This window comes from Bidens hawaiensis, unplaced genomic scaffold, assembly GCF_021521415.1.
Source record: "Bidens hawaiensis isolate Kalapana, Puna unplaced genomic scaffold, B.hawaiensis_p1.1 tig00014356_1, whole genome shotgun sequence".
NCBI classification, from domain to species: Eukaryota; Viridiplantae; Streptophyta; class Magnoliopsida; order Asterales; family Asteraceae; genus Bidens; species Bidens hawaiensis.
This window is the reverse complement of record NW_027492241.1, coordinates 215,848-231,164: the sequence shown is the minus strand read 5'-3', so window position 1 is coordinate 231,164 and position 15,317 is coordinate 215,848. Positions and strand designations below refer to the sequence as shown.

The 15,317-nt window shown below is 32.6% G+C and overlaps 1 protein-coding gene across 1 annotated transcript; it reads left to right on the top strand.

The window, feature by feature from the left end:
• The first annotated feature begins 6,577 nt into the window (after positions 1-6,577).
• On the top strand, positions 6,578-14,928 carry LOC143546504 (sterol 3-beta-glucosyltransferase UGT80B1-like). Its single transcript, XM_077038163.1, has 14 exons — positions 6,578-7,043; positions 8,186-8,346; positions 8,431-8,676; positions 9,241-9,352; positions 10,368-10,559; positions 11,082-11,145; positions 11,338-11,395; positions 11,485-11,659; positions 12,011-12,141; positions 12,833-12,935; positions 13,017-13,093; positions 13,208-13,255; positions 13,348-13,497; positions 14,501-14,928. Exons 1-14 carry the CDS (start codon positions 6,902-6,904, stop codon positions 14,702-14,704), a joined length of 1,863 nt encoding a protein of 620 aa, XP_076894278.1. The 5' UTR covers positions 6,578-6,901; the 3' UTR covers positions 14,705-14,928.
• Positions 14,929-15,317: the final 389 nt, after the last annotated feature.

Sequence of the window (15,317 nt, the reverse complement as noted above, 5' to 3'; positions counted from 1 at the left end):
AATAAAACAAAGTGAAATAAAATAAACAAAACAAAAAAAAAAGCAAAAACTTAAAACCGGGTCTGGAGGACGCAAACCTACGCCACAGGCCGGTTCAAGATACAACGTAATATGCACCTGCTACTGGGGCATGTGTTTAACTTGATTAAGGAATGGAAACGGAAATATTTATACACTAACTTAAATATTTTGCATTGGCCATGGTCTTAACACGCTAAGCAACATAACACCTTACACAAGTAGTCAAATCTTTTGTTTCTTCTACTTTGGATAATCAATAATTCATTTGTATAGAACTCCAATCTGAACCAAGCTCAAAGCTAAAAAAGAATAAGGAAACACACTCTTTGTCGGAACGAGGAAGAACTGTTGACGTAAAACCCGCTTTTCCGCTCTTTCCCTCTCTTCTTTGCGACAAGCTTCGGAACCTAAGTCAGAGAGATGAGATTTCATTGCTAGTGTTCTTAGATAGTAGGGACCTGCTTGTGCCAATAGCAAAAAACCAGATCGTTGCCCGAACTACCCCTCTTAATGCCTGTTTTCTTACTTTCATTTCTATTGAGTAGTCAACTCTCATTTAAACTATTTTGAAAATACCCCACTTTATAAAGATTCCTCATATATTAGTTGACTCTAAAATTGCTTTTACAAAAATTTTAGCTAATATAAATTTGTGGCATATTTATAAATAAGATTAGTTTTATGTAATCTCACGTTTGACGTAATATCCATCTTCGATACACAACATGTACTTGATTTGGCATCGTTTTGAAAACGCCATCAATCTTTTAATTTCATTCAGAGATGTCATGGTTGTTTGGCGTTATGACGTGAAATCGATCATGAGTTTACAGCTTTTTTTAGATCAACCGATTTTGATCAAAGGTTGGCTGTTTTTCTTTGATCACAATCCGATTATGAGGTTGTTATTGAGTTCTTGATCTGTTGCTTTTGGTTATTTTAGCAAATAAAAGACATATTATATGAATATGTGTGTGTTAAATTAACATTTGTCATGTATTTTAGATTTTCAATATCATTAAAATAAGCAGTTTATGCTAAGCATGTATATACCAACAAATATTTTCTTTTTTCTCGTTTTTTTCTTTATTAGCTTCCACTCATGTGATACGGCAATTTCGTCCTATTAAGAGGCCATTAAGAGGTTAAGAGGTAACTTCTTAATGGTTATTAAGTTAAGAGGAAGTCTGAATAGTTAATATTACCATTCAGACTTAAGGTTGTCTCTTAACTATTAAGAGGTTATAAACCATTAAGATATTGTCTCTTAATGACCATCAAGAGGTGACCAAACAGTCTCTTAAAAGATCTCAAGCGTATATTCATTTTAGCGTATGGAGTATGGACGTTTGAGTCAGATTTCAATCGAATAGGTTGATTCAAGTTGGGTTTATTTTAACGGGTAAAATGTATATAAAAGTAAAATAATAAAAAAGTTATATTATGAGGGTCAAATCCGTTCAAAAAGTTTCGAGTGTAGAGTCACGAAAAGGTTCCACCACTTCATATAGTCTACAAAACCACACAACAAAAGGTCTCAACATAGTCTACAAGCCCCACGTGCTACCAAAAGAAAAACACAATATTCCAATTATCATCATCAACGTACTATTGTATAAATAGAACTTAGAATAATTGGATCTATTAAAAGGTTGAATCATACAAAGGTAAGTTTATTAGCAATCTCTACGACCATTGCCACCACCAGCACTAGAGCAGAATATTATGATATCTCCACCACTATCCGTTCATCAAACCTGCCAAATCATAATTAGTCTTCAAACACATGCATTGGTCAACCAGTATAACAACAAGGTCAAAGATCAGTGATTTGTAGTTTTTGTCGATATATACCAACTCTGACTACTCAGATCCTCCACAGATCAATGATTTGAGCTTCTTCAATATTTGTTTCTAGTTAAATACTTGATGTCGTTTATTAAATGATCGAATAAGCGATGATGTATAAAGAGGGCATTTAATTTCTACAGAAAATTGTCTTTTATTTTCAGTTAAAAATATAGTCGTCGACGGAATATTTCTTGTCATATGAATATCTGATTGTAGGTGGTGTTGTTAATCCTTGATGAAACTCTAATGGTAATAATCATCGTGTTCAGTTGGTAAACCGTCTTTGTTAGGCTTGTAACAACTCAAATGTATACTAGTATGATGGGGTATAAAATCTGTCTACTCGCCAATCACCGTCACACTATTGAGCAGGGTCATGCTCAAGTAAAACAACTTAGATAACATAATAACTATTTAATGCATAACATAAACAAACGGGTAATCGAACCATGCATACCAAGATCATGTCATAAGTCTAAGTCTTACCACGTAAGACATCGCAAAATAATAAATATAATAAAGTCTAGTATTACTTCTAAATACAATTTTATTAAACATAATAATCAAGTGGTCTAATAACAAACATATATTGAAGGCCGAACAAGTGTCAGAAAAAATATATCTGAGATATGAAGGTTGAAACGTTCAATAGAAAAATGAAGGCAAATTATTTCTTTACTAAGGGTGGACGGGGTAGGGTGTGGGGTGGGTTTGGCATAGCTCGGTGCCGGTGACAACACTACCACACCCATTTTGGTACCAATAAGAAACGTTTCCTAGCAGGATTGCCATACCGATGATCCTGAACCTCCCAAGAATCCTCATGATATTCATTTATCTATACTTTAAGCTTAACGTTAACTGTCAATGAGAAAAAGATAAGGTAAGCGTATTTTTTTTGGGAGGGGGGGGGGGGGTTAGCTTGAGGTTGCCCTCAGCAAACAAGATTATAAATTCTTCAATCATTTATACCGATTAAATTTGTATTGAGAATTTGACTTAAATTTGTATTGTTATTTCGAACTATTAATATTAACTGAAAATTTAATTATAATAATTAGCACTTAAATATAGTCAAAAGCAAATTTTTTAAATGCAATTGAAGCAAATCTGCAATGACGTACCCACGGTATGTACTAAAACATGAAAGCTCATATAATTTCATTAATAAACTTCGTATATGCAAAAATTTATCATACGGAACACTATTAATTTAATTGATTTAAATGTTTAATCCGGGAGTCTAGGTGGGCAATGATTTATCTATACTATATATAATATACTACTAATGGGTAAATTAAGACTTATTTTAAGTAATTTACAACATTTAATGCATAAGGTATAAAGTTAACTATGAGCAAAATTGTCACTGTTACATTAGGCTATATGTAGTGGATGGGCTACAAAATGGGGCGATTTGCGTCATGTGACGCTCAGTCAGGAAATTGTGGATTTTGTTTTAGGGGTGTAATGTTGTTGTAGCCCCTTATATATGTATATATATTTATATCACACACACAACATATATAATAATAATATACACACCCACACAAAGCAGGCGATGAAAACCTATCGCCCCCACCCAATTCGCCCCTTTTGTCGCCCCGGGGGGCCGGTGTTCTCGCCCCCTATCGCCCAAATTTGTTGCCCATTACACATAGCCTTACACCTGCATTTGAAATTGAAATTTCTTCACAATATTTTCAATTTCCATTTCTTAAAGTTACAATATTGGTCCTCAATCTTTTACCTATATATTACTATAGAGTTAATGGCCATTTTCGTCCCTGTGGTTTGCTGTTTTCGCCACTTCAGTCCAAAGTTTGAAATTTTATCAATTTCGTCCTCACGGTTTTAAAAATTGGTCAATTACGTCCCACCGTCTAACGACATCCAAATATGTCGTTAGTTTCAGGGGTATTTTCGTCTATTACACATTTTAATAATTAAAACTTAATTTATATATATTCCTTATACATATATATATATATATATATAACCTAAAATAATATAAACTCTCTCTCTCTCTCTCAACCGGAAGTCCGGCAGCCACCACCAACCCACAACCACTTATGACCACCACTGCCACCGCCTATAACCACCGCATCCTATCAGCCCCACCGCGTGTTACCAAACACGTTTATATTTTTTGGGCTATATAACCACGAATCTGGTGTACAGTGTACGCTCTGTAAGCTAATAACCATGGCTGAATTCCAACCGTCTCCGGCAACGGCACTCACGGCCGTTGAAACTGACGCATCGGATGTGAATCCGCAGGTTCAGGTAGTTTCTCCGGAGATCCTAGATGCTCCAATGGCTCCGGCGGACGGTCTAATGCAACCGGCGGTTGATATTACTATGGATATAAGCATGTTGTTGGCTGAGATAATGAAAGTGGAGCCTTGGTAACACGCGGTGGGGCTGATAGGATGAGGTGGTCATAGGCGATGGTTGTGGGTTGGTGGTGGCTGCCGGACTTCCGGTTGAGAGAGAGAGAGATTATATTATTTTAGGTTATATATATATGTATGTATAAGGAATATATATAAATTAAGTTTTAATTATTAAAATGTGTAATAGACGAAAATACCCCTGAAACTAACGACATATTTGGATGTCGTTAGACGGTGGGACGTAATTGGCCAATTTTTAAAACCGTGAGGACGAAATTGACAAAATTTCAAACTTTGGACTGAAATGGCGAAAACAGCAAACCACATGGACGAAAATGGCCATTAACTCATTACTATATTTTAACTTTTAACTCAACTACCCATACGATTTTTAAACGATCATACTTTTTTCATAAGTTAATATTTTTTAAAATAAATAACATTATAAAAATGAGCATTTAATTATCTTTAATTTGAGTATGATATTGCTTTAGTTTTCTAAGTAAAAAAAAAACAATTTATGCAAAAGTGTTCGCGGGTTTGGTTTTGATGGTTTTAAATTAAACCATTAGCCAACTTTACACGTTTTTTTGTCGTCGAAAAATGAAACTGAAATGTTTAAAATTAAAACCCAACTAAGCCGAACCATTATCAACGATTAGGTTCCGATATTGTTTGTACTTCGATAAAAAAATTGAGTAAAAGTTAAAATAAAAATTATTAATTTGCATATATCTTCACTTCAAACTAAGCACCAAGTAATACGTTATTAAGAAAATCATACTATGAACAAAGATAACTTTGTTCACATAAATAAAAACCTTAATAGAATAAATAGAAGACGAAATAATAACAAGAACAATTATAAAAAAAATTATACTAGAAATTGGGCTAAATTAAAGTTGCAATAGACGGGTTTGCTTGTATTAAATAAAATTTTGTTTAACTATATTTTAACTATGTCTAATATATATTATAAAACATATCTAATTCTAAATAAGTAAATAGTTAACATTTTAATATGTACGGCATGCTTTGGTTTCAACCATGAAACTAAACCGGTGAACGGTCATGCAGTTTCAAACGAAATAGAACACCCGCAAATTTATTACATGATTATCAAAGTATGTGTTTCTCGCTGCATCGGGTGGACACTCTTATAGTTTTCTTAAAAAGAAATGAAGTTGGAAGTAGGTATGAATAAAGAAAGAAATGTGAGATACTATAGGAAGTATTATGAGATAATCCAGAAAACACTTTTATATGAAAACTTAATCATTAATTCTATTTAATAGAAGAAAGAAAACTTAAGGGTCTTGGATTGTGTAAGGTGTCCTTAAATATTTTTATTTATTATACACAGATAAGAGATGTGATAGAGATTTAAAATAGTTGACAAACAATTTAACAATGTCTCGACACATCATTTTCTAATGACATAACTTATTCAAACTTACCTAAAACCTTTTTTTAAGATGAGTTGGTATTGGGATCTTTCCTAATGACATTTGTTTAGTGTTTAGTCTTTTAATTATAGAAAAACAAAAGATAAAATACATACACGTGTATACACATGTTGTTTAGGTGTCGGTGGTCTAACCCTAACGTTAGAGGGCAAGGTTTGCTTTCATCCACGCTTTTCAAACCCTGCGAGCAGCTATGTTATTTGCGAAATTTACTGGTTATATGTTATAGATTTTAATAATACATATATAATTCATAAAACGATTCAACCGGCCAAACAAATCAACTTATAATCATCTCCATATACTATGATGAATCATGAAACTTCCAACAAACAATAACATTCAATAGTGGACCACCAAAAACGTGTAAGATTAAAGAAAATAAAAAACAAAAAACAAGAAATACAGTTCATCCCAACAGAGGATCATTAACATCAACCCATCAAATTTAATAAAACACACCAAAGTTTCAGTCACATGTTATGTTACTACTCGATATTCACTGGAAACAGAATGATAACAATTCCCATAACCCAACCATGAACCAAAGCTTTTATAATAATATTCTTTATGCCTATGCTTATATAATTATTCTCAAATCCCATCAAGAAAGTTTCATTAAAAGAGTCTTCTAGTGTCTTTTTTTATTTTATTTTATTATTGTTTTGTTTTGTAAATCAAATACAACCATAAAATAGTAATAATCTTCACCTAAATTGACGGAGTGTGGTCAACTTCATACTATTTTTTTTCTTGTTTTTGTATTTTCAAGTCTTCTACTTTTCATGTGCGAATCTGTTCGATAATTACAATTATTTTGGTACACCTGAATTAAAATTTAAAATTCTTGAAAACACATGAATTGGGTATTTGGGTATTATTGAATTAAGTTTTTATTTGTGTTCTTCACCTACTTGTTGATTCAATTTCAGATTTCTTAAAAGGGTTTTGGTGGGTTTTTGTTGATTTTTGTATTATTCAAGAAATTGGGTATTTTTTTAATAAAAGTACCAATTTTTATCGAATTAGGTTAAGTGCTTCAAGGGTTTTGCTGGGTTTTTGATTTGCTTCAAGGGTTTTGGTGGGTTTTTAATTTGCTTCAAGGGTTTTGGATTTGATTCAAGAATTCAAGAACTGCAGTTATGTTCTTGAATTAAGTTAAATAATATGGATAGTGATGCAAAAGATGAACAATTGAAGATTGAAGAAACTTATGGTGCTAGTACTTCTAATCAAGATGTTTCATCACCTAAAGAGATCTTTAAGGCTAAAGATTTGAGTTATAGTGCTCCACCGCACCTGCGAAAGGGTTAGCTACCATAATCTTAACTTGAAATCCTTAGTATTGATGTTAGAATTTAGTTGTTTACTTGTTTATAAGCTTAAAGCTGTCTGATCACTGAATGTTGAGCCACCTGTTGTACTGCAATTGCATGGTTGTATATAAGTGGCATGTCTACCCAAACCATAATTGCTAAAAAGATTGCATTTTTAACCTTATTTTCTGTAAAATCATCATTTACAGGCTTTAGGTTGGATGTTAGAATCTATTTTTCACTGGATCATGTGGTATGGTTTGTTGAACCCGTTTTGACCCGACCCATTCTGACCCAAAACCAAAACAACCCTTTTTTAATTGACCATTCTGACCCTAACCTGTTTCGATTCATGACCCGTTTTGACCCAACCCGACCCGTTTTCCACCCCTAGTTTGTTCTTAGCTTTCAGATTAATGATAATCATGCTTCCATGTAAATTGTAATTGAGATATTGGTCTTTTGTTGCAAACAAAGCAATTTGTAAAAACAAGGGATTTTGGATAAAAACGCGTGTCAATTTACATTATGGGTTGTTTTATCTCTAAAATCTTGTAAAAACAATGATGGTTTGTTTTCACGAAAAGTCTAGTTCAATGGCTGACAATATGAATTTAGTTTGAATATTTATATGATTTCTCATATGGAGTTAGCTTGGTACTAATGACTAAAGGGGTCCTTAATTTGTTGTTTTCTTATATGTTTTTTTGTGAGATATCAACAATTCTATGAATTTGTTCATGTGTTCTTATATTTCAGGTGGGATGTTAAATTTTAATTAATGCATAAGTTAGTCCTTAAAATAATGTGCATATTCGTCTTAAAGCGTGAATAGTTCCAAAACTGGGTCAAGTTTAAGCTTGCCCTTTGTCCCAAAACCAAGTCCAATTCCATATTTCAATTTTTAACATTAATAATAATTATTAAATGTTCCCAAAGTATCTTTCTTTTATGATTGAATACATATTAGTGTCACTTCAAATTCAGTTATCATATCTTTACTCGTTGCATGTAAGTAGGTACTACCTCACTTCAAAAGTGGAAAGAAAATTGTATTTATTTATATCTGTCGTCATCATATATAAATTTATCTGATTTGTGGTTCTGCATTTTAACTTTTGTTTCTTTTTTAAAGCCTTGAATCATAGTGTCACCGCACCCGCAACCGTACGCAGAAAGTTATTTCAAGACGATAAGCCGGTCACACATTCTAAATCCATGACTGAAAAATGGTGGACACAATCATGGATTCCGAAACATGAACTTAAATTAGACCGATTGACAGAACGTGAAAAGGTGAGTTTTATTTGAATAAAATATGTATTCTAACCGATATGAATATATTTCTATTATTAATATTGTAAATTTAAAATCTTTCAGCAAAAGCTTATTGTGGAACTTGTAAAGATTCAAAGTGATGGTACCGTGGAAGTGGATTTATCTAAAAGTGCACCCGTAGCTTCGGAGTTGTTTGAATATCAAAAAATTGAAGGGTTTCATCCGGATATGGATGATTTTATTGTTACCGATTCTAATAAAGCGGTTCCAAAATTAAATATTGCAGTGCTTGTGGTTGGTACAAGAGGAGATGTTCAACCTTTTCTTGCCATGTCAAAGAGACTTCAGGCAATTTTTCATTTTCACCAGTAAAACGAATTTCAAAATTAAATTGACGTTGCAAGATTTTACCATTTAAATTAGAGGGCCAGTTTTGACACATTTGCATTTGAATGGGCCAGTTTGGGTTGTGTTTTAAACTTATGTGGGCCGGATTAAAATGTTAGCTAAAGTCTGTTTCTTATGCATACACTTTTTAAATTGGTTTATTGAAATATTTAGATTATTATTGTATTGTATTAATATAGTTTTTGTAATCATAGTTAGTTCATTAATTAGTTATAAAATATAAAATGGACTAAAGAAACGACTGTGGATCAATCCAAAATGAACCTGGACCGTCTTGACCTGAACCAAAAAGTGACATGCTTCAGTGTGAATCCTGTTTTTAATCTTTCAGCAAAATTATGTAAAAACACTGTCTTCAAACAAAATTAACAAACTTATACCCAATTTATTATATTGTTTTTAATAATGTAAATATAAGGAATTTTTATTGTGAATCATGCCATGCAATATGTTTGTTATGATAATGCAATACTAAAACTTTTTTTATATATATTTTATTTGCAGGAATTTGGTCATCAAGTTAGGTTGGCAACACATGCAAATTTTCGGTCTTTCGTAGAATCGGCTGGTGTAGATTTCTACCCGTTGGGCGGTGATCCCCGTATTTTGGCTGGATGTAAGAGTTCTTTTTACATAAAGTTCACGGGTCAGGTCGGGTCGGGTTGGGTTGGATTGACTAAAAAATATCAGTTTAGAAATTTTTATGTAAACAAGAAGTAGACCTATAAACGAACCGAATGAACAATGAACTGTTCGTTAGGTTTATGTTAATAACGAACGACCACTAACAACATTGTTTGTTCATTTAGTTAAACAAACGAACATGAATGCATGTCTCGTTTGTTCGTTTATGTCCGTGAACGTTTGTTTGTACTATTTAGTTTTATGACATTAAAATATCACTCATTCAGGCCTAACAATTTGATGTTCATGTTTACTTTTTATTGGTTTCGCCCAGTTATGTCCGTTTATGTTCGTTCGTCTATGATCAGTTATGTTCGTTCAAATATGTTAGTGAAACGTGTGTTTATACTGCTAACTAATGAACATAAACCAACACAAACTTATTCGTTTTTTTAACAATTGAACACGGACAAGAAAACCCTGCTTTTTAAATTTTTCATGTACGATTGTTTGTTAGGTTAAAGTTAAACTAACGAGCATGAACATGCCTCGTTCATGTTAGCTCGGTTTCGTGTTTACTTTTTATTGGTTTCGCCCAGTTATGTCCGTGTTCGTTCGTCTATGATCAGTTATGTTCGTTCAAATATGTTAGTGAAACGTGTGTTTATACTGCTAACTAATGAACATAAACCAACACAAACTTATTCGTTTTTTTAACAATTGAACACGGACAAGAAAACCCTGCTTTTTAAATTTTTCATGTACGATTGTTTGTTAGGTTAAAGTTAAACTAACGAGCATGAACATGCCTCGTTCATGTTAGCTCGGTTTGTTTACAGGCATAATAAGCAGCGTGTCAAATATGATGACATAAGTGATATTTTATCAGTAGTTATCTGAATCTATTTGATAAAATGATTTTGGAGGTTAAAAATACAAAATGGCAGCTTTTCACCTATTTTTATTTATGTTACTCGTTTTGACATGTTAGAGAACACGCATAAAAGTATTTTTTTTTTATAACTTTAGATATGCGAGGAATAAGGGACTTATTCCATCTGCACCCGGTGAGATATCTACACAAAGGAAGCAATTAAAGGCTATTATTGAATCACTTCTTCCTGCATGCACCGAACCAGATTTGAAAAATGGAAAACCGTTTCGGGCTCAAGCCATCATTGCAAATCCTCCTGCTTATGGTTAGTTCATATTGCCTTTTTTTTACTGATTATTTAGGGTCCAAATCAGAGCGAGTGGCAATTTCAACCCATTTAGATACAAACTGGTTGATTTGGTTATGCTTTATCTCTAATGGGTCAAATGTGTTAAGCTAAAAGATTTGCCTGCAAAGTAAATGAGTCAAACGGGCTCACTAAAGATTTACCTACAAAGTAAACGTCTCAAACGGGTCAAAAGGGGTAAGAAAAATATTTACCTACAAGGTAAAAGTGTCAAATGGGTTAAGCTACATACAAAGTAAATAAGTCAAATGCGTTAAGAAAAAGATTTACCTACAAAGTAAACGAGTCAAACGGGTTAAATGGGTTAAACTAAAGATTTACCAAAGAGTAAACGGGTCAAGCATAAATTCTGTAATCATATTTAGGACATTAATTGTTTATAAAATACATTAAACCTTTTGTGGATCGCCCAACACGTTGAAAAGTTTTCGCCCATTATAACGTGTTAAGGTTTCATTCTTTATAATTTTTTTTTGACAGGGCATGCACACGTGGCTGAAGCTCTTGGTGTACCGCTTCATATGTTCTTCACAATGCCTTGGACGTGAGTCTTGACTTTTTAATCTTCTTCATTTTAACCAAATAAATCCCTTTTCTATTATGTTGACCATAAATTTGGGCAATGCATGCCATAACCGTTAAATCACTTGAATAATAGACTTTCAAGATTGTATTACTCTTAAAATAATATTATAGCAATATAATATTAGTTCTTACGTCTCTTTTGTATAGGCAGGCCGACGTCCGAGTTCCCTTCTCCGTTGGCGCGTGTGCCTCAAAGTGCCGGTTATTGGGTACAATTTCATAAATGATTATTTTTCTATATTTAAGATTCTAATCATTATTTTTGATAGCTAATTTATGATTTATTTATTTTATCCAGCTTTCGTATATAGTTGTTGACCTTTTGATATGGTGGGGCATAAGAGGATATATAAACGACTTCAGAAAAAAGTTAAAACTTGCTCCAATCGCTTATTTTAGCATGTATCGTGGTTCAATATCTCATTTTCCAATTGGCTACATGTGGAGCCCACATGTTGTTTCTAAACCACGTGGTGAGAATAGTTTTATCATGCTGAATAGTTGGGTTGGACGCGTTTAGTTGTGGTAAAAAATTGATAATCTTTATTACGGGTCAAATGGGCCGGGTCGATGGAAACACAACCACCTTTTTTTTTGTTTTTATTTTTTTGAGATCTTTGAATAGTAATATTTTAAATATGATTTAAGAGAACTTTATTCTACAATGATAGAGATATTTTTCTAAAAATAAAATGATTTAAATAATATTGTACACCAGGTTTTTTATAATAATTTTTAATGTTTAGAGGCCGAGTATCCATATTTCAGTGATCTTTGGAAATGTGATTGTGGGTCCCGTTTGCTTACATATGATTACTGTGCAGACTGGGGCCCGTTGGTGGATGTTGTTGGTTATTGTTTCTTGAATCTTGGTTCCAAATATCAACCACGCGAAGAATTCATCCAATGGATTGGAAAAGGATCAAATCCCATATATATTGGGTTTGGAAGCATGGTATGTAGATTTAGTTTAGTTTTATAATATGACTTATGAGATTCTTATTCTAAGTATAACTTGACTTTTGTAGTCAAATTAGTTAATCTTTGACTTTGGAAATATGAATTTGTTTTGCATCTTTATAAAAGTCTTATAGCTTCTGTCACAAGCAAAGCATTCTTGATTAGACTTGTAAACGAACCGAACTTTCAATGTATAGTTCGTGAACCGTTCGTCAAGAAGAATTAATTGAATAACCATGAACAAAATTTTTTGATCATTGAGTTATAAACAAACGAACATGAACACATGTCTTGTTCGTTCATTATGTCTGTGAACGTTCGTTGATATTCATTTATGTTAATTCGTGAATATATTCATTTAAATTTTATAGGCCCATTACAACTTACTCTAGTTTTAATAAATTTTTAGGCTCAACACATTGTTTACTTTTAATTGATTTTTATCTTGGTTATGTCCATTCGTCTATATTCAGTTATATTCGTTTGTGAACTGTTTGTTTATACTGTTGATGAACGAACACGAACAAGAAAACCTCGTTCATTTAGTTGTCGTGTTTGATCGTTTGTTCGGTTAAAGTTAAACGAACGAACACTAGCATACTCCGTTTGTGTTCCTCTGTTCGCTTACAGATTTAACTATTCTTTTACTGTGTTATAGTAATAAATATTATTTGTTTCTTTTTAAGCCTCTTGAAGATTCGGCAAAAACCACAAATATAATTTTGGAAGCCTTGAGGAAAACTGGTCAAAGGGGGATCATTGACCGAGGATGGGGAGATCTCGGGACTTGTAAGTTTTTTTAACTTTGTATGTTAATTTAGTTTTATTTATTTAATTTGCTGACCCGTGGGTAAAATTGGAAATTTACAGTTCCAGATATTCCAGATGATGTTTTTCTTTTAGTGGATTGCCCTCATGATTGGCTATTCCCTCAATGTGCAGCCGTGGTGAGTTATATATTACGGTTTTCTAATATGAGTAATTGAGTATGCATCACAATTCACAATTACAAAAAAAAATTATTTTTTTTTATTTTTTTGCACACGTTTGTGATTTTGCAGGTTCATCATGGAGGTGCTGGAACTACTGCTACAGGATTGAGAGCCGGGGTAATATTTTAGGATATATATTTTCTTTTGAATTGTTTTTGAGTTTATTAAGTTATTTTGATTTTATATACGATTGTGATGTATAATTGCAGTGTCCTACAACTAATGTTCCATTTTTTGGAGATCAATATTTTTGGGGTGATAGAATATATCATAGGGGGTTAGGCCCGAATCCGATACCAATTTCTCAGCTCACTGTCGAAGCACTTTCAAATGCAATAAATTTCATGCTACAACCGGAGGTTAGTAAAATAATAATCCTTTTTAGGATTTAATTATCTATTTATGCCCTGTCCAAAAAATATATATTTTTTATTTATTTATTATTATTATTTTTTTGTATTTACCCTTTTAAAACACTAAACTTTTTATATTTGTTCATTTCATAGTAACTAAAATAAAATTATCTACTTATGATAGCTTGTTTTACTAAATAAACAAATAAGAAATATTGCCATCGCTTTGAATTATCTTAATGAGCATAAGGTTCTTTTCATTTATTAGTGAAGCAAGCCATTGTAGGTAAGCAATTTTTTTGTTTGCTTGTTTGTGGAATGTTTAAATATGCGACGCTTAGTGATTTTTGAAAGAATAAATAGGTTATTTTGAATTTTGGAGATTTAATGTGAAATATTAAAAAATTTGGAAGGATATATATAGGACTGTAAACGAGTCAAGCCGCTAGTGAACTACTAGAAGCTTGAATTAAGCCAAGGTTAAACGAGCTCAAGCCCAAACTCAAGCCTAAGATGAAGCTTGTTTAGTAAATGAGTCTGAGCTTCATATAGCGAGGTGCCGAGGTTGGCTAGGATTGCGAACCTATTATTATTTGTATAAATGTAACAGCATTATTTAATATAATAATTATATATTACATAATAAATGTTATTATATATATGCGTATGATAAAATAATTATATTATGTATAATTATAATCGTAATGTATGTAAAGTACTTATATATGTATACAAATAAAATAATTGATAAACAATAAACAAGTCTAGCCTAAGCTCGAGCTTGAAAACTTTCTTACAAGCCAAGCTCAAGCTTAGGATATAAAGCTTGAAACGAGCTGAGCTTAAGCTTTTAGGCGAGCTTGAGACGCTCGGGTCGGTACTCCCCTAACCCCTAGGTAATATATGACACCACCTTTATGTTTTATTAGTTGAGAACATTTTATTTATATATTTTAACACTTGTAGACAGGCTTAATTCTGTGTGTAAAAATAACTTATATCTTCATAGGTGAAAGCTCGAGCAATGGATTTAGCGAAGCTAATAGAAAACGAAGACGGTGTTGCAAACGCAGTGGACGCCTTTCACCGCCACTTGCCGCCAGACATGCCACTATCGCCAACACCGCCCTCGCAGCAAGAAGATGAAGATTATCCAAACCCGTTACAATGGCTGTTTACTCAGATTGCATTATATTGTGGTTGTGGTTCATAGAGTGAGCGTGTATAATATACGGTTTTCTTGGCCACCATTTTTACAACTTCATTCATTTTGTTCATGGTTTTGAGCACCAAGAAATAAGGGTTTATCTTCCTTGATATGGTGATGGTTTTAAGGTTTGTTTTGGTATGTTTAGTGTAAGTAGTGTTAGTGATTTGTTCGGTTGTACATTGTTTGTAGAAGTCATGCATTCTGTTGTAGGATTTATGATTGTTTCATGCTTGTTTTTGTAGTTATTTTTCTTTAGAGTGATGTCATGTTATGTGAGATGTAACTTGTGCTTTGTTGATTGTAACTTGTAATCATTGTAGAGACCTAAAATTGAAAAATGAAGTAATAAAACAAAAATAATTTCAAATCTTCAGAAAATATGGAAGGTTCTCTGTTAAGAAAAGAGTAAGGTGTCATTTTTGTTCTTGTGATTTGACAAATAAGCGAATTTAATTCAAAAAATTTATTTTTTGCATATTACATCCAAATCTCTAACCTTGTTAAATTTGATCGTGAAGTCAGGGGTAAACATGTCTTTTCATTCTTTCTTTAATATAATACTTATTTCAAAACGTCCTTGTGGTTTTTCCAAATCTGCGGTTTTAGTCCAGTAATT

What these genes read in the sequence shown, in the direction of transcription:
- LOC143546504 (XM_077038163.1), top strand. Translation starts at nt 6,902, where the DNA reads ATGGATAGTGATGCAAAAGATGAACAATTGAAGATTGAAGAAACTTAT. An exon ending in CCATGTCAAAGAGACTTCAG is followed by an intron (nt 8,677 to 9,240) that starts GCAATTTTTCAT and finishes TTTTATTTGCAG; the next exon opens with GAATTTGGTCATCAAGTTAG. An exon ending in ATTTCATGCTACAACCGGAG is followed by an intron (nt 13,498 to 14,500) that starts GTTAGTAAAATA and finishes ATATCTTCATAG; the next exon opens with GTGAAAGCTCGAGCAATGGA.